This window comes from Emys orbicularis, chromosome 13 (assembly GCF_028017835.1).
Source record: "Emys orbicularis isolate rEmyOrb1 chromosome 13, rEmyOrb1.hap1, whole genome shotgun sequence".
Lineage (NCBI taxonomy): Eukaryota > Metazoa > Chordata > Testudines > Emydidae > Emys > Emys orbicularis.
In genome coordinates this window covers 49686344-49704221 of record NC_088695.1, presented here as the reverse complement: position 1 = coordinate 49704221, position 17878 = coordinate 49686344, and the positions used below count along the sequence as shown (strand labels likewise).

Sequence of the window (17878 nt, the reverse complement as noted above, 5' to 3'; positions counted from 1 at the left end):
GCAGCCAGGGCAGGGACACATCTGCAGAGCAGGCCTGGCTCCCCTCGCTGCCTCCCACTTCCAGCAGCCTTCACCCTGGGCTGGGCCCCGTCTACGCCCCCATTCAAAACCTGAGTCGTCCTGGTTGAAGAAAGAAATCTTTATTAATAATCTTAATAATAATCCTCATAATAATACTGTTTAGTAGAATGATCACACCTTTGAAGCATACAGAATGGGCGGGCGCCAGCCTGCGCTCTGGGGCCGGGGGGCCGCCAGGGCGGTGGCGGCACAGCACATGGAAGGAGCTTTGTACAGCGGAGCGGGGGGTGGCTGGGAAGGGGCTATGTACAACGGGAATAGAAAAGGAGGATCTCATGGCTGGAGCCTCAGGAGCGTATGCTGAATATAAAGTGAAGTTTCATGAGATGACAGAGCCATGTTGGGAGACCTGCTGGATCCATCTGGCTCAGCCAGCCGCCTGCCTTCCCAGCAGCCGCGCAAACAGCTCCGTGGCCCACCCTAACCCCGCGAGGCTGCTGGGGGGGGAAGTGCCTCTCTGGCCTTTGGCACAACTGGACTGTGCCAGCTGTGGCATGGGGCAGGCGGTGGGTGAGCAGCTGAAAGAAGCTGGCAAGGACCTGGATGCATCTGGTGCCCTGGCTAGCAGCGCGCCCAGCCTTAGAGCCCAGCTGCCCCCACCTGTCACTGGTTCAGAGCTGGGCTATGCCAGGCAGGGACCTCCTGGCCAGAGCCAGCACTGTCCTCCCCTCACTGCCCAACCCTGCCCACTACTTCCCATGCACTGCCCATCGTGACCCTCACCCCGATGGGCCTCTCCAATGCCTAGCTAGCATGGGACTGGGGCTTGGGGCAGGTCTGGCTCTGAGCAGGGACCCTGCAGCCACCACTAAGGGGTGTGTGGTTGGCTCCCTGTCCCCCAGTGGTGATGGGGTGGCTGAGATGCAGCCACTGTGGGATCACATGGCCTCCTCGGGCTCCATGCTGGGGGGCAGGGGCTGATATGATCCCTGGTGCGCCATGTTGTGGCCTAGAGATGCAGCCCCTTCCCCACTCTGTCTGCCCTGGGTAGGTGTGGCGCAGGAAGCAGCTCCCGCTTGGCTTTAGCCCCATGGGGCTGGGGGAAGCCAGGAGCTCAGGGCACCGGGGTGATGAAAATGCAAGGGAGCTACAAACTCCAGTTAGCTAACATCCCTCTTAAACACAGCCCCTCTTCCCCTGCAACACCCAGCAGCCCAGGCAAACTGCTGCTGCATCAACCATCCCACCTCCGCTCAGAGAGCCGAGGCCTCACACACTCAACACACCGCTGGCCAGCAAGCGCAAAAGCATTGGAGCTCTGAAAACAAAAAGCAAGACTCCTACCCCTGAGGCCAAGTCCCCCAAACCTGCAGGAGGGCGTGGGCTGCTGCGGCGCTCTGCCCACGGCCCTGGCGTGGGAGGGCAGAAAGGAAGACGCGGTGCCCAGGCCGGGTGCCTGGGGCCTGCAGAGTCCTCGCTCCGAGGCTGTCCCAGCACTCCGCACTGCTCTCGCTCCCTCCCTGCCCTAGGCTGTGGAGGGGGAGGGGGACCCAAGTCTCCCAACATGGCTGCTGGCTGGGGCAGGGTTGGAGAGGGGCGGCTCTCTGCCAGCTGGCCGCGGCGCTGTCCGGTCGGTGTGTACTCTCCGTGACTCAGGCGGGTGCAGCGCCTCCTGCTGGACTTGCTTGCTCGGTGCATGTGTGTGGACAGTATGGGACTCGGTTGGTTGGTTGCCTCTTTGTTTTGTTTTTTGTTGCTTTGTTTTTAATTTGTTTTGCCCTTCCTGGTCCCAGAAGGAAGCAGCTGTGGTGTCACTACAACACAAACAGAGGCAGAACTTTCACTGGAGCCACCTGCAGCCACCTGGGGGCAGAGAGCAGCGCCCAGGGCCAGCCCAGCAGCAGGGCACGGGGCGCAGCCAGGCAGGCAGGGACGCTGGACTCCACCCCCGCCCCAGGGCCCAGCTCAGCCACGCATGGACTGCCAGTGCTGGGGGCCGCTCAGCAAACACCAGGGGGAGGTGGGGTGGGGCTGACACATTAGTTCCTTCCAAAGCGGCTCCAGGATTGTGTAGCGGGTCCTGTTGTCCCCCCAGAAATGCCCAGGCAGATGGACGAGCCCACCCCCCTGGCTGGGCCTGCACCCCACAGGCTCTTCTCTCACGAGGCGGCCTTTGTCCTTGCCCCTCGCCTGGCCCACAGAGCAGTCTTGCTCGACTCCAATCTCTCTCTCCCCTGTAGTGACTGAAGAGGTGGGGGTGGCTGGGCCAGGGACGAAAAGCTAACCCCGGCTGGCATCCCATGGCCTGAAACACAGGCCACCCCTCCCCCGGATGTTATGACGATGATGTGCACCTGAGTAGAGGGGCTGCTGCTCCCCAGAGCCAGGCGCACATGGGGGGTTCCAAGACTTGGCCAGAGGCTGTGCAGAGGGATGGCGGGTGCTATTCCCCAGTGTAGTCTTGGGGTGGGGCCACGCTCATTGCCCCCCAGTCTCAGCTATCCCTGCTAGTGCTAGCTACCCTGCATGCTCCGCCTTGCCCACAGCTCCTGAGATGGGCGGGGTTCCCGGCCCATTTTGCCAGGCAGCCCATTATCCTAAGGGACAAACCCTCCGCTCCTTTCCCTTGTGTGAGCAGCGCCCTGCCCGGGGCCCTGGCTGTGGTCAGGCGCCTGCACAAGAAGAACAAGCCCGGCCTAGCAGGAGCAGGCTTGCCTGCCGCAGAGATGCTGGAGGGAGCTGGGGCAGTGGAAGACTGTGCCAGGCCCAGGCGTGGCTCTGCGCAGGAAGGCAGCTCTCTTGGAACGCCCTGGCCTTTGGACTTCACGGCTTCCTGGCAGCGGGGGCAGAGGAGGGGGCTTAGCCTGGGCTCTCTCCCGGGGTTTGCTGCTGGTTGTAGGTCTAGGGAGAGCAGGACCCGCCCCAGCCCTGCAGCAGGGCAGTGGCCAGGCTGCTTGCTTTGCAACACAGTCAGTTCAGCCAGGGCAGGTCACAGACAGAGGTGGGTGAGCAAAGAGACATGAGACGCGGGATGAGAGCAGCTTGAGGTAAAGACCTATGGTTCTAGGTGCCACGCTGAGCCGGGCGGAGCCCTGGCCCCTGGCAGGGGCACCATGTTCTTCCGAGAGGCTCTGCCTTTGCTTAGTTTGGTTTGTTTGGTTTCTAGTGAGCAGTCAGTGTTAGTGTTGGGAGGGGCTGGGTGTCTTGCTAGTAGGGAGTGAAGCGGCTGTACCCTCCTCGGTATAGACTAGCCTGCAACATCAAAGATGAAAGAAAAGCCAATCAGTATTCGAGAGAGAGGCAAGGCCCATTTTCTTCCCTTTTTTAATGACATCATATCGTCCTGTCCCGGGAGGACAGGTGGGGCGGAGGTGCCGAGGGCTCCCAGGAGCTGCGCACGCTGCTCCCAGCACTGCCTGGGCTCTGGCCGTTCCCATCAGCTCCATTTGGGACAATGCGCTCTTTGGGCGCCAGCATGCAGGGTTCTTTCTGGCTGGGGTGGGAAGGGCTGAGTGGGAGAGAGGTTTCCTCTCAACCCGGCAGCCCCCCATACTCCTGGAGCAGAGCAGGCAGCCCCCAGGGCCGCCAATCCCTCCTGAGCCCACTGCTGCCTGGTTCCTCCAAGGGGCTGGCGTCAGGCCCCTGCTCTGAGTGCTGCCTGGCTTCCCTCCCCTCTGCTCCACGGAGCAGGGGGACACTTCCTGCAGCCCTATCAGGGCCCCTCCATTCTCCACCTGGCTCCCCGCCCAGGACTGCGGCAGTGCTGCTCCCACTCTGCGCACGGTGTGGCTGGACGCCCAGCTCTTGGCCCGGAGGCCGCCTGAGCTCCACACTCCTGCCCCGCCGAGTGCCACGCTTTGGGTGTGCAGAGGGGCACTGGCAGGACCCACCCTGACATGCGGCAGCTCAGGCCTTGGCCAGGGCATTAGGGAGGGTTAAAAAAAGGAAGAAAACGCCTGGTTGGCTTGGAGACCCTGCCCACAAACGGGACTTTTCATCTTTGATGCTGGTTGCAAAGCTAGCTAAACCACCCTGAACCGCGCTGTGTGGGACGGTGTGTCGCGGTGGGTGCCAGGCTGCACAGACACACGTGTGCACACGCTCCCTGGCGGGTCGGCTCTCTGCATGCTGGATGTGAGTGTGCGGTGGGCACCAGGGCTAGGGGGGGCCACAGACCTCCAGCTTCACCCCCCCCATACAGCATAGGTAGAAAGGAGTTACTGATCTCTATACCAGTGTAAGGTGGGTCAGGGGCTCCCGCAGGCTTGGGGCGGGGGGTATAATGGGTCTGTGTGTGTTGGGGGCTCCCTTGAGTGGGGGGGGGACAGGCTGTGTGGGGTCAGGCGGAGTCAAGTTTCTCCTGGGCTTTCCCACCAGTGAAATGCTCCCCTGCTGCTCCCCGACAGTCAGACCATGGCAGGGACGTCCTGCTGCCCCCCCCCCACTCCCCCAGGCCCATGCAAATTCATTCCAGTCAAGCCATCCCACAGGGTGTGGTGCCCCCTCCCCCAGCTGCAGTCAGGGTCAGGGGGCGGCTCTTACCATGGTGCCGATGCTGTATGTGGCAGCAGGGCCGATGGTGTGGTGGTACGGGTCCGCGGCTGCGTACACTCTGCCGTAGCTAGGAGCAAACACAGCGGGCGTTAGAAACCAGCGGTTCCCCCTCCCACCCATTCAGGTACCTCCCCTGCTGAACCCCATGTGGAGGCTGTGCCCAGGGGGCTGGGGGAGGCTGGCCCTTCTCTGGGCCATCTGAGGGGCCTATCCCATGGGGAGGGGGTTCTCTGGGCCCAGGGATTTGGCTGCAGGAGTGCTGCATTTATCTGATGCTTCTGCCAGCCATGCAGGAGCGGGAGGCAGGGGCTCCACCCTGCAGGGGGCGGCCTCTAGGGCTGATCAGAGGTCTGTCGGTGAGTCACTCCCCCGGCCCCATGGCGTCCCTAGTGTGGTGGCTGGTGTTGTGCAGCATGGAGAGAGAGCTGGAGAATGCTCTAGGCCCTGGCGGCAGGCAGGGCAGAAGGGGGCTGTCGTCAGTCCCTAGGCCAGCTCTGCATCTCGACCCCATTCCCCTCCTGGGGAAACGCCGTGGGCAGTGAGGGAGGGACCAGCTGGAGTGCTGTGATAGGCACCTGGGGGATGCCCAGCTCCTAGCTGAGGGGGCCGTGGGCACTGGAGGTGGCTAACAGGAGCAGCTTGGTGAGGAGCAGGAGCCGCTGGCTGGACGTGGAGGGGGTGCTGGCTGCAATGAGATCAGTTCTGAGCATGTCCCTTTCTCGCCGTGTGCCCTCTCTGGGAACAGAGGTGACAAGTGACCCAGACTCTGTCCCCAGGCCTCTCTCTCCAGGGAGGCATGAAAGCTGCTGACATGAGCTCAATGGGCTGGCGGGGAGCCAGGCCACAGGTGCCTCTGGCTGGGGCACGGCTGGCAGAGGAGTGCCTCACCTGTCGCTGTATGCTGCCGCCGCCGCCGGCTGGGCGTATCTGTAGGCTGCGTAACCCCCCTGTGCCAGCAAGAAGAGACACGTCGTCAGGCAGGGAGAGGGCTCCGGGCAGGCCAGGTGGAGCCCAACCTTCCAGCAGACCCCTGAGGGAGCCTGCACAGCTGGGCACCCTACAAAGAGCTCCCCTCGGCTGTGCCCAGCAGCTGGTGAGTGGTGGGAGCTGTGGGACCCTGCTAGGAGCCGGGTGTCTGCACCATGAGGCAAATGCCAGGCCCATTAGCATTCCCAGGGGGCTTGCAAACACGTTATCCGGAAGCAATTAAATGTCACTTCCCTGATCGCTTTAATGAGGTGTCACGTTAGATAAATCCTTCAGCTGCCCGCCTAAGCCAGGGCCAATGGCTTTTAAATATGGAGCTTAAATGCTGGTGTGATGCACTGCGCTGATGCTGTCCGAGAGCATAAATCCAGCGCAGCGCTTGCCTGGCGAGGGGCCCTTGTGAGGGGCACAGCAGTCAGCACTGTGCCCCCTGCCCCTGCAGAGCTCCGACTGCAGCCCCTGCCCTGTGCCTCTTTCAGCCCCTGTTCCCCTGCCCTGCTCCTACTGCAGCCCCCGCCTCCTACCCTGCTCCTAGAAGCCCGGCCTCCATGTAGGCACCTCTTTTATCCCCCCATCTCTTCTCACTCCGGAAACCTTCTTCTAATGGGACTTTAACTCTAGCAACACCAGCTTGTTTGGCATGTATTGTCTAGAGTATCGAGATCACAGTTCTCAGCTGGATCGTGGCTCATGAGACAGTCTATAACATTCTGCACATTTTCTGTAAAGTTCCTCACTTTGCAGAATACATGAAAATGGAGAGAAACGAAAACCACCATCAGAACCACAGCCTCATTCAGTGCCAAGCGGCGAGGAATGCCCAGCTGGTGTATTCCCAGCTGCTACCAGCAGGGGAAGATGCAGGGCAGAGTGCAGGCCCCAGGGCCATCCCTATGGCTTCTCAGCCCCCACCCTTGTGGTGGGATTCAATCCAGCCGGCCTCTGCTTCCTTTGGCATCAGCAAGGAAACGTGAAACATAACGTCCAGGAGGAGCGGGCAGCACTTACGTAAATTTCAGCGCCATAGAATCCATCCTGATAAACGACCCTGCAAACAGTCCAAAGAGACAGGCTGTGCGTCAGAGGGCAAGCCCGGAAGCTGCCAGCGCCATGTGGGTGGGGAGTGGCCAGGCTATCTGAAAGTGGGTTTATTGTTTCCTTGTGGGCCAGACCCGTCTCCCCATCCTGGCTCGCAGTTGGGGGTCTGACGACGCTCTGGAGTTCCTGGGCGGCAGTCTGGTCCCAGCCATGCTGAGATCAGTCTGGGTTGCTCCAGGCTGGCCTGGGTATACCTGCAATTAGACCCGCACCTGCCAGTGTGGATGCTCAGGGCTGAAAGCAGGGAGAAGCTGGGGGAGGAGAGTGACACCCCACAAAGCCTGAGGAGGAACAAGTGCTCTTGAGGAAATGAGGTTGCAGCCACTTTCTCTGGGGGCTGCTCTGTGCTGTCCCAGCTGAAAATATGCAGGAGCCCATGGCATCAGAGGGTTGGTACCCAACTACAGAGAGAGGGTATAGAGCCTGCATGGAACTTGGAGGGAGGAGTGTGGAGTAGGCACAGGAAGTCAGTCTGTGTGCACATGGCTGGAATGCTCGCTGCAGTTACAGCATGTTTGCACATAGCTCTCTTAATGTAGAGCCAGTTTAGTTTTAGAAACCTGGAGTCTGTGACGCTGGCAGGCCAGATGCCAGCTCTTGCCCAAGCTGCAGGCATTAGCAAAGAACTGACAACCTTGTTGCTGGAGACCAGACCAGGTCACCTGGATGTTAGCTTTGCTCAAAGTAGGTATTAGTCTTTTAAGAATGTATTTAGTGTTTAGTCCCCAACTGATTTGGGCTAAGTGACGGGTCTCTTGGGACTCGAAACAACCTGAATGTGGGGTGATAGGTGACCATTTCTTACTAAGTCCAGTTTATCTTGGTGGCAAGGTGGATAGGAGAATCTAAGGGGACTGTCTGTGACTCCACGGTGAGACTCTTAGTGATCCAGGAGCTCACGTTTGTTTCTGGCTTGGTGAAATCTAGTGACAGAACACCGCCAGCTTGGGGTGTCTGTCCTCAGGCTGCCACTCACAGCTGTGAGCTGCTCCAGACACCTGGACAAAGTCCTCCCCTGTGATTACCCAGTACCTGGGGCATGAAACCAAGGGGATAAACCCTCCCTCCTCAGGAGACACCACGAGATGGAAGGAGTCAAGGAGCCTTCAAAGAGCTCGACTGAACGGTGCCACCTCCGCTGAGCCGTACCCCACATGCTGGGTCTGCTTCTCCCACCCCAGGCTGCACATATGGGGTGCAGAGATAGGAACACAGAGACCCCAGCGCCATGGGAGGGTGTTGGGCCTCCCCAGCCATGCAGGGAAAACAGGCCCACAGCCTCCGTTCTCAGCTGAGCCACATGACATGCTGGGAAAAGCAGCGCCTCTCCTGCAAGTCCGTCTCCCAAGAAAGGGGGAAAGCTGCTGCCTGCTCCAGGGCCCAGGGCCCCGCTGGTTCCAGGAAGCCTGGCTCCCTGGGATACTCACGCGCCGTAGGTGGGGATAGGTGGAGGCGGGGGTGCGGCGCGGAACGTGTTGTAGACAGCACGCCCCCGGCCCCTTAGGGGCGCCCCTCGGTATGCCACGGCTGTCCCCGTGGCTGGGTACGGGAACCCTGTTACTGAAGGCAATAGAGAGACATGAGCATCCCAGAGCAGCTCTCTGGGTAGCGCCTGCCCACAGGGCGCCCTGAGGGAGATGGAAGGGCCCCTCCTGCGCGGCGCTCGCCCACCTCAGCAGCACCCCCTGCTCCGAAGTAGGGACACCTGTGCCAGCGCAGGCCCAGCAGCTAGGAGCCTGGGCTTTCTCTGGCTGCACAACCACCACCCAGTCACGGCCAGCGCAACCCCAGTGCCAGCGAAGGGAAGCAGGGAGCCGTCCCTTTGCCCCACAGCACAGGACCATACACGCAGGGTTACCCCGGCCCCTCGCTGCAGTCGTTGAGCTGAGGGGCCCTCTGGGGAAGGTAGTGCCAGGAGCCCTCGCCTCTCTCAGGGCTAGAGGCAGGCAGGGAAGGGACAGGCTGGAGGCAGAGCTGAGAGCAGCTGGTGCAGGGGACTGCACCCTCCTTCACAGGGATTCTGCTCCCTGCCTCTGGTGGGGTAATTGTTCAAACAGCCCCTCAAAATGCTGGGAGAGCCACAACATACCAACAGCTGTGTGAAGGGAAAGCCCTCAGCACTGGCATGTGGCACTGCTGGAAGGGACGGGCACTACCATTGGGAGAACCCCCATCACCAAGCACAGAGTCCTGCCCACTGCCGTGAGGCAGGTGGGTACTCCCAGGGGGTTTATGAGCCCTATTGCCACAAGGCACATGGTCTCTGCCCAGCATCGGGGCTGGGGCCGGGCTGGTGCTAACTGCAGTTGTAATCCCCACTTGAGAGAGAGGCTGGCATGAGGAGCAGGCCCAAGGGAATCAGAGCCACGTGGGACCCGAGGCAGCACTTCTGCCAAAGGGACTGGCCTGAGCGACTTTACCTGCATAAATAACAGGAGTACTTGTGGCACCTTAGAGACTAACAAATTTATTAGAGCATAAGCTTTCGTGGGCTACAACCCACTTCTTCGGATGCATATATATACTCCTGTTATTTTTGCGGATACAGACTAACACGGCTGCTACTCTGAAACTTTACCTGCATAGAATTCAGGACTGTAGACAGCTCCCACCACCGGGTTCAGCTTCCAGCCTGCCACACAAACAGTGAGCCAGTGAGCCCCCGCCGGGGAAATCCAGAGAGCCCCCACCCCCTCCATGGGCCATGGGGACACAGCCAGTGGCAGCCTCATCACCAACAGGCAGCAGCAGCTCTGTAAGGCCAGTGCTGCACAGCGTCCGGACTGGCCTGCAGGAGGCCTGTGGGAGCGGCTGCCTCCCAGCTGCTGGCACACACTCTCCACGTTTCCCAGTGCAAACTCTGCGGCCATGACAAGGGACCCCTACTGCAAGGGGGAGGAGGGGGGGAGCTGGGCATAGTGTAGCAAGTGTCTCAGGAGAGCAGGGGGAGGAGTCGCTGAGCCTTTTACCCCCAGAGACCAGGGTCCCACTGCCCGCTCCTCCCATGGAGCGCACTGCTTGCCCCAGACGCTCGGTGCAGCCCTTTGCCCTGGGACTAACACCCTCCTTACTGGGGTCCTCTGGGCAGAGATGCTGATGGGACTGGGGGGCTGGCCTGAGCCGGAGGAGCTGGGACTGGTGAGCCTGGCTCTTGCTCGTTGCTGGGAATTCCCGCAGGGAGTCCAGGGCAGCCTCAGGCCCTAGGAGCAGGAAGAATAAAAGCCCCAAACCATGCTCCCAATGCTCGTGCTCCCAGGCCCCAAGGGCGGCTCCCCACAGCTGCTCGCCTTGCTGAGCCCACCCCTGCTGCCCCACACCCTCCGGCCCTTACCATTGATGTAGGGATTTGCAGCCTTTTTGTTCGTCATGACTCGGGCTGTGGCGTTATTCACCTGCAGAAGAGAGGGCACGGGACAGATCACTGTCTGCACCCAGAATCGCTGCAGCCCCCGGGACCTGCTCAGCTGCGTTTATGTGGAGTTCTTCCGGCCTGGGGCTGGGGGCAATGCCAGTGACATGATCACCAGGGCCAGGCGGTGTGGGGGGACGCAGGGCTGGAGTCCCGTAGCACTGCCACACTGCCTGGAAACCCGGGGACCTGCATACAGCTCTACCATGCCCCGCAACTCTGACTCCCCCTGGGCTCCCGCTGCACCATGATCTGGACCCACAGCTCCTGCATTTGCTGTTCCAGCCCAGGGCTCCTACACACAGCGCCACTGGTACACCACGATCCTATCCTGTGGCACCCCTGCTACTCCAGTTCTGCTGGTGATCCTCAGTCTTGACCTGCAGCCCCTGGGGTAACTGATACCTGATCCTGAGCGGTGCTGAGTACCGAGGCCTCGGGAGCTTACACTGTGGCTAGCAGACAGCTGCCCTCGGCCCCACATCCAGAGCCGAGCCCAGCTGAGTTCGACAGGGTGCTGTGTGCCTTGGCCTGCTACAGTGAAAATGTCCTTTCAGCCTTGGGGGCTGTACAGGGGACATGGGCACGAGGCAGTGGGAGGAGAGGCCAGTGCTAGGCACACTGCCTGGCCAGTGCGAGTGGCAAAGCCCGGAAGATTTGCTGAACTGTACGTGTGGAGAGGAGGAAGCCTCCTGTTTTACACCACTCAGAGGGGCCTTGGGAGGGACAGGTCTGCACTGGAGTGGGGCGGGGGACAGTTTTGGTGCCCATGAATGGGAGGGTCCAACAGTCTCTGTCAGAGCCAGGCAAAATGCAGTAGTAGACTGTGCGCATTCACCACCCAGCTCTGCAGTGCCCCTCAATCCCCACCCGCAGATCCCCAGTTACACCCGTCCTGGGCTCCCCCCCAGCTCTGCAGTGCCCCTCCGTCCTGACCCGCAGATCCCCAGTGACACCCGTCCTGAGCTCCCTCTCAGCTGTCAGTGCCCCTCTGTCCCCACCCGCAGATCCCCAGTGACACCCATCCTGGGCTCCCCCCCAGCTGTCAGTGCCCCTCCGTCCCCACCCGCAGATCCCCAGTTACACCCGTCCTGAGCTCCACCCCAGCTGTCAGTGCCCCTCAATCCCCACCCGCAGATCCCCACTGACACCCGTCCTGAGCTCCACCCCAGCTGTCAGTGCCCCTCAATCCCCACCCGCAGATCCCCAGTTACACCCGTCCTGGGCTCCCCCCCAGCTGTCAGTGCCCCTCCGTCCCCACCCGCAGATCCCCACTGACACCCGTCCTGGGCTCCCCCCCAGCTGTCAGTGCCCCTCCGTCCTGACCCGCAGATCCCCAGTGACACCCGTCCTGGGCTCCTCCCCCAGCTGTCAGTGCCCCTCCGTCCCCACCCGTAGATCCCCACTGACACCCGTCCTGAGCTCCACCCCAGCTGTCAGTGCCCCTCAATCCCCACCCGCAGATCCCCAGTGACACCTGTCCTGGGCTCCTCCCCCAGCTGTCAGTGCCCCTCCGTCCTGACCCGCAGATCCCCAGTGACACCCATCCTGGGCTCCCCCCCAGCTGTCAGTGCCCCTCCGTCCTGACCCGCAGATCCCCAGTGACACCCATCCTGGGCACACCCCCAGCTGTCAGTGCCCCTCCGTCCCCACCCGCAGATCCCCAGTTACACCCGTCCTGAGCTCCACCCCAGCTGTCAGTGCCCCTCAATCCCCACCCGCAGATCCCCACTGACACCCGTCCTGAGCTCCACCCCAGCTGTCAGTGCCCCTCAATCCCCACCCGCAGATCCCCAGTTACACCCGTCCTGGGCTCCCCCCCAGCTGTCAGTGCCCCTCCGTCCCCACCCGCAGATCCCCACTGACACCCGTCCTGAGCTCCACCCCAGCTGTCAGTGCCCCTCAATCCCCACCCGCAGATCCCCAGTGACACCTGTCCTGGGCTCCTCCCCCAGCTGTCAGTGCCCCTCCGTCCTGACCCGCAGATCCCCAGTGACACCCGTCCTGGGCTCCCCCCCAGCTGTCAGTGCCCCTCCGTCCCCACCCGCAGATCCCCACTGACACCCGTCCTGGGCTCCTCCCCCGGCTGTCAGTGCCCCTCCGTCCTGACCCGCAGATCCCCAGTGACACCCGTCCTGGGCTCCTCCCCCAGCTGTCAGTGCCCCTCCGTCCCCACCCGCAGATCCCCAGTGACACCCGTCCTGGGCTCCCCCCCAGCTGTCAGTGCCCCTCCGTCCCCACCCGCAGATCCCCAGTGACACCCGTCCTGAGCTCCACCCCAGCTGTCAGTGCCCCTCAGTCCCCACCCGCAGATCCCCACTGACACCTGTCCTGGGCTCCTCCCCCAGCTGTCAGTGCCCCTCAATCCCCACCCGCAGATCCCCAGTTACACCCGTCCTGGGCACCCCCCCAGCTGTCAGTGCCCCTCAATCCCCACCCGCAGATCCCCACTGACACCCGTCCTGGGCTCCCCCCCAGCTGTCAGTGCCCCTCTGTCCCCACCCGCAGATCCCCACTGACACCCATCCTGGGCACACCCCCAGCTGTCAGTGCCCCTCTGTCCCCACCCGCAGATCCCCACTGACACCCATCCTGGGCACACCCCCAGCTGTCAGTGCCCCTCTGTCCCCACCCGCAGATCCCCAGTGACACCCATCCTGGGCACACCCCCAGCTGTCAGTGCCCCTCCGTCCCCACCCGCAGATCCCCAGTGACACCCGTCCTGGGCTCCCCCCCAGCTGTCAGTGCCCCTCAATCCCCACCCGCAGATCCCCAGTGACACCCGTCCTGGGCTCCCCCCCAGCTGTCCGTGCCCCTCCGTCCCCACCCGCAGATCCCCACTGACACCCGTCCTGGGCTCCCCCCCAGCTCTGCTGATGCTGTTCAGTTTTCACCCACGGCATCTCCCACTCTGCCACTTTTGTAGTGTTGACTCCTCCCTGCTGACCTGTGGCATCTCTTGCTATCTCAGACCTACCTGCTGCCTCCCCAGTGCTGCCCGTGTCCCTCTGTCCTGCCCTGCAGCCCCCAGAGCTAATGCAGCTGCTCTTTGGTGCTGACCAACAATCCCTGGCCCAGACTGACCCTCACGCTCAGTTCACTGGTGAACTTCAGTCAAGGTGGAGCTGTGCTCCCCAGAGCTGCTGGCCTTCAGCGCTCCCTCCAACTGCCCCCAGAGCTCCCTGGGGTCCAGCCCTCACCTGCCCTCCTGCTCCCGTGCCATTTGCTTCAAGCGGTAAGCTCTCCTCCTAGCCCCAATGCAACGCACCCCTGGCCAGGGACATGCACTGGCACTCCGCAAACATTCCACCATCAGCACCACAAGGAGGAGAACATGCATGATGGGGACTCCGCTCTGGGCCAGACTCCGGCATGGCCCTGGGACCAGCTAATGCTGGGCTGAGCAGGCACAGAGAGGGAAGGAAGCCAGCAAAGCCCACTCCCCTGCTGAACCTCTCCATGGTCCCTGGGCAGGGCCTGGATTTCCCTCTGTGCCAGATGTCAGGATCCCTCCCTCTGGCTGGCTCAAAGGAGCAGGACAGGTGAAAGCAGGGGTGAATGCACAAGGCATGCAACATGACTGGACCCCCGCAGTCCCCGGGCAGGGCGTGTGCAGGGCGAGCAGCCTGGGGGCAGGGGAGGCCCTGGCACCCGCATGGACGACACAGAGCAGGCAATGGCAGTCACACTTATCTGAGCACCTCAATTTTCCGTCCCTCTACGATTGTGCCATTCAGCTTCTCTCGTGCCCGGTCGGCATCTGTGCTAGTTTCAAAAGTTACAAACCCAAAACCCTGTGAGCAGAGGAGAAAGGGGGGAGGGAGAGAGCAAGAGCGAGAGAGAAGGGGAATGGGGACAGAGAGAGCAGGTGAATCAGGAGAGCTGGCACAGGAGGCTCAGGCAGTGTGCTTCAGGGCCAGGTCCTGCATGGAGAGAGCGCCCCCAAGTCACCCCAATACATGGGGAGAGGGGAACAGAGAGGCAGGGAAGATCCAACAGAAACACCCACACACACAGGGATATGGGCTGCCCTGTACTAGTGTGGGACGGAGGGACGGAGCCAACCCCCTCGGCGTGGGACGGAGGGACGGAGCCAACCCCCTCGGCGTGGGACGGAGGGACCGAACCAACCCCCTCGGTGTGGGATGGAGGGACTGAACTGCCCACCCCATGCTATCCACTCTCCATCATGGGACAGAAGGACCAAGCCGTGGTTCCCCTCCCCCTCCCTGGCATGGGACAGAGACACCAAGCTGCCCCCCCCCCCCCGCCCATTTCCCCCATCACAGGATAGAGGGACCGAGCCATCGTGTCCCCCCGGCATGGGACAGAGGAACCGAGCCACCCCCCAGTGAAATCCCTTCTGCTCAGATGAGGGTGAACAGTGGCTGCTCCCCTCTGGTAAGGGGCTGGCATTAGACTAGTGCCCTTTGTCCCCATCGCTGTGTCTGAGCCGCTGCCAGCGGGGAGGCACCTGAGTGCAGGCAAGAGGCAGGGGGATTGAGTGTGGGTCAGGGCCCCTGGCCGCAGAGGGGGAGGGAGCAAGAGAAAGAAGCAGCAGCACACAGACAGCTGGGGCAGGACAGGAGCGAGTCAGGAAGAGCAGGGAAGACGAGCCCCTGAGTCCCTCCCTGAGTGGAGCCTTTGCCAGGAGAAACGCACATGTCACAGGTCAGCCTGGCCTGCTCCCGGGGCTGCTGTAATGACGCCGGCCTCGGGCAGCACCCACCTTGGAGCCCCGCTCATTGAAAATAATCTCCACGTCGAGGATCTTCCCGAATTGCTGCAATCAGAGAGAGCAGAGGGGTGAGAACAGCGCCCGGGCTCCGCAGAGGGGCCTGCCTCATCCCCCAGGCATGCAGGGAGCAGGCCTGCTGCAAAGCTCCCACCAGCAGAGCAGGCAAGGGTCCCAGCCTGCACAGCGCTAGCCATGTTCACACAGGCTGAGTGAAGCCCCAAGCAACGGGACTGCCAACTTAATTCTCTGCTGGCAACCCTTCGAGGAGAGCCCTGGGGGCCCAGCTAACCTGCCGGGCCGGAGCTCCAGAGCCCTGGGGCCCCAGCTAACCTGCCGGGCCGGAGCTCCAGAGTCCTGGGGCCCCAGCTAACCTGCCGGGCCGGAGCTCCAGAGTCCTGGGGCCCAGCTAACCTGCTGGGCTGTAATGAGAGGCTCCTGGAGGTAGCAGCCTGGGAAGTGCCATGGGGCAAGGGGAAGAGCCCGGCATACGGACAAGAGGCAAGATAAGGCGAGCACTTGAGCACTGTTAGGATCCATTAGTTCTATGTTTGCAATGTTAAGTCCCCTGCCCTGCCGCTTCCTGGGCCCTGGGCCCACCAGGGACGACAGGGCTGGTGCACACACTGGCCATACGCACCCCGAACATTTGCCGCAGGTCTGGATCCCGGAACCGGAAGGGGATGTTGGAGACGTGTAACCTCTTGGGCTGCTGCTTGTCTGTGTTCTCTGAGGAATGGAGCTGTTGGCTCTCTGTCTGCGCAGCTTCATCTGTCTGCTGGAAAACAGGCCCCCACAATCATCAGCCCACTGCAGCACTCGTGCTGGGAAGGGGACACGCCGCCAACAGCCACTGCCCCCGAGGGGCCCCACGCAGCATCACTAACCCCCTACCTGGCATTATGGTCTAGGCCAGGCTCTTCCTGCTGCAGTGTCTGATCCCCAGACAGGCCATGCGAGGGAGAGGGGGTGAGCGAGCTCCTCCCACTGCGGGGGTGGAGACATCTTGTGAAAAGTGCAGGGCGAAGCTGTGCCTGACCCCAGGGAGAAGAGCTGCCTGGCACTGCAGAGCGGCCTGCCAGCGTGTCAGCATTGGCATTACGGCAAATGGACCCAGGGATCAAAGCCCTGACAGTGCATGGCCCCCTCCCACAGCCCCCCGGGCCCCATCTCCTTTTACACCTTGGTAGCACATGTCTAGCTTGTCACCAACACAGCTCCAGTAGACTAAATTAAGGGAGGGTGTGCAAGTGTGTGCACGTGTATGTGCAAGAGAGTTATGTGAGAGGGTGAGTGTGTAAGTGTGAGCGTGTGCAAGGTGAGTGGGGATGCGTGTGGATGTGCAGTGTGTGTGCAAGAGTGTGCACATGTGCAGCGTGGATAAGTGTACACACATATGTGCAGAATGCAGATGAGTGTGCGTGTGTGCAGCATAAGTTTAAATGAGTGTGTGTGCAATGTGAGTGTGGACAAATGTGCATGTGTGCAGTGTGTGTGTGGATGAGCGTTTGCGTATGCAGCAGGCATGTGCAGTGTGCACACGGGTGTGTGTGTGTGCATGCAGTGCGTGTGGACGAGCGTGCCGGCGTGTGGAGGGAAGGCAGAGCTGTGCAAGGGAGCGGGCCCAGCTGTGCTCCATGGTGCGCCGGGGGCGGGCTGGGAAGTGATGGCTCAGCACTTTCCGCTCGGAGCTGCATTACAACCACCTAATTGAAGCTATCTGATTGGAAAGTAGCCAAGCAGGTAGATTACAAGTGATTAGAAATGACAGGGGAGCCGGTAAACTGGGAGAGGGACTGGCAACCGCAAACTGCCGCTGCCCGTGCAGTGGGCACAGCAGCCACCGGGGGTGCTGGAGCTTCAGGCTCAGCCTATGGCTCTTCCTTTGTAGCCACATGTTGCTCAGCTCCGGGGCAGGGGCCGAGCGTTTGGACTGAGAGCCTAGGCTAAAGCTGGGAACGGGAGGCAGGGGCTGCGTGACCCACCTGTTATTCCAGCCCGGGCCTCGCCCACCCCACCTTACTGACAACTCTGCCATGCCCCTCAGTCCTGACCCACAGCCCCCTGCTGCCAGGCAGGTGACTCCAGGATTCCCCAGGTCACACGTTCTCAGAGCACATGCTACCATCTCGCCCCCTCCCCCACGCTGGCATATTGCCCTGCCCCCCAAGAGACACCGACTGCACTGCCCCAAGCTCCAGCCTGGGGCCAAAGGACCCTGAGTCCCTTCGTGGCCCATCACTGCTCCTCTCACCTGAAAGGCCCTGCTGCCCACCCGGGGCTCCACGGGGGCTCTTACCGATACCGTCTGCGTCCCCGCTATGGACTGCGTGCTGGCGTCAGCGCCCGGCTGCTCGGCGTGGCTCTGTGCTGGTGTGTAGAGGGTCATGGCGTGCTCCGGTACCGTGCTCTGCCCCGAGTAGTCCTGTGTGGGGTGGGGGTGCGGGGGTGCGTACTCTGCAGGGATTCCATTCTGGGGAGGCGGAGGATACTGGGCTGGGGGGTAGGGCTGAGCCATTGCTTCAGGAGGAGCCGTGGCGTCCTGATTACCCTGCAGAGAGACACAGAAAAGGCTGCTGACTGTCCAGCCCCACTCAGAGCCTGAGACGACCTCGGAGCCGGTGGTGAGGCCAGGAGAACCCAGGGGCTGGAGGCCATACTGTCCACGGGCCAAAGCAGGGCAGTCCTGCGGGGAGCTGCCCGGGGGCAGGGGGAGGGGACCCCATGGAGACAGGGGTTTGCAGGGGCTTGTAACTCTATTGACAGGACCATAGGAATGGGCAGAGAGGGTCAGACCTGGGGTTCATCTAGTCCAGTCCCTTGGGGTGAGTTCCCCACAGGGAAGTGGCTGGCTCATGCCCTGCAGCAGGAGGGCTCATGGCCCTTTGTCCTCTCACAGGGAACCCTGGCTGTAGAAATGTCTGAGTGGAACAGCCATCCTGATCTCAGGCTGGCAAAGGTGCCAGATGGGTGGCTGCCAACTATTGCCAGGACAGATGCAGCCTGAGCCAGTCCGTGTGCCTCAGGCCCAATGGACAGAGAGCAGCCAACACGCTGAGCTGCCACGTGCACTT

General features: G+C 61.9%; 1 protein-coding gene across 2 annotated transcripts in view; it reads right to left on the bottom strand.

Annotated features, from left to right (window-relative positions):
* Positions 1–3228: 3228 nt before the first annotated feature.
* Positions 3229–17878, bottom strand: part of RBFOX3 (RNA binding fox-1 homolog 3) — a 56424-nt gene continuing 41774 nt past the window's right edge. The window contains exons 2-12 of one of the 2 annotated variants that reach the window (XM_065416207.1): positions 17104–17355; positions 15445–15582; positions 14799–14852; positions 13771–13863; positions 9992–10052; positions 9239–9292; positions 8088–8220; positions 6571–6610; positions 5464–5522; positions 4564–4642; positions 3229–3273 (exon numbers count right to left, since the gene is read on the bottom strand). In XM_065416207.1, coding sequence (XP_065272279.1) covers positions 3229–3273; positions 4564–4642; positions 5464–5522; positions 6571–6610; positions 8088–8220; positions 9239–9292; positions 9992–10052; positions 13771–13863; positions 14799–14852; positions 15445–15582; positions 17104–17355 — 1008 coding nt within the window. Of the gene's footprint in view, positions 3274–4563; positions 4643–5463; positions 5523–6570; positions 6611–8087; positions 8221–9238; positions 9293–9991; positions 10053–13770; positions 13864–14798; positions 14853–15444; positions 15583–17103; positions 17356–17878 lie in introns of those variants that run through there. The other variant, XM_065416208.1, reaches the window with a different exon arrangement.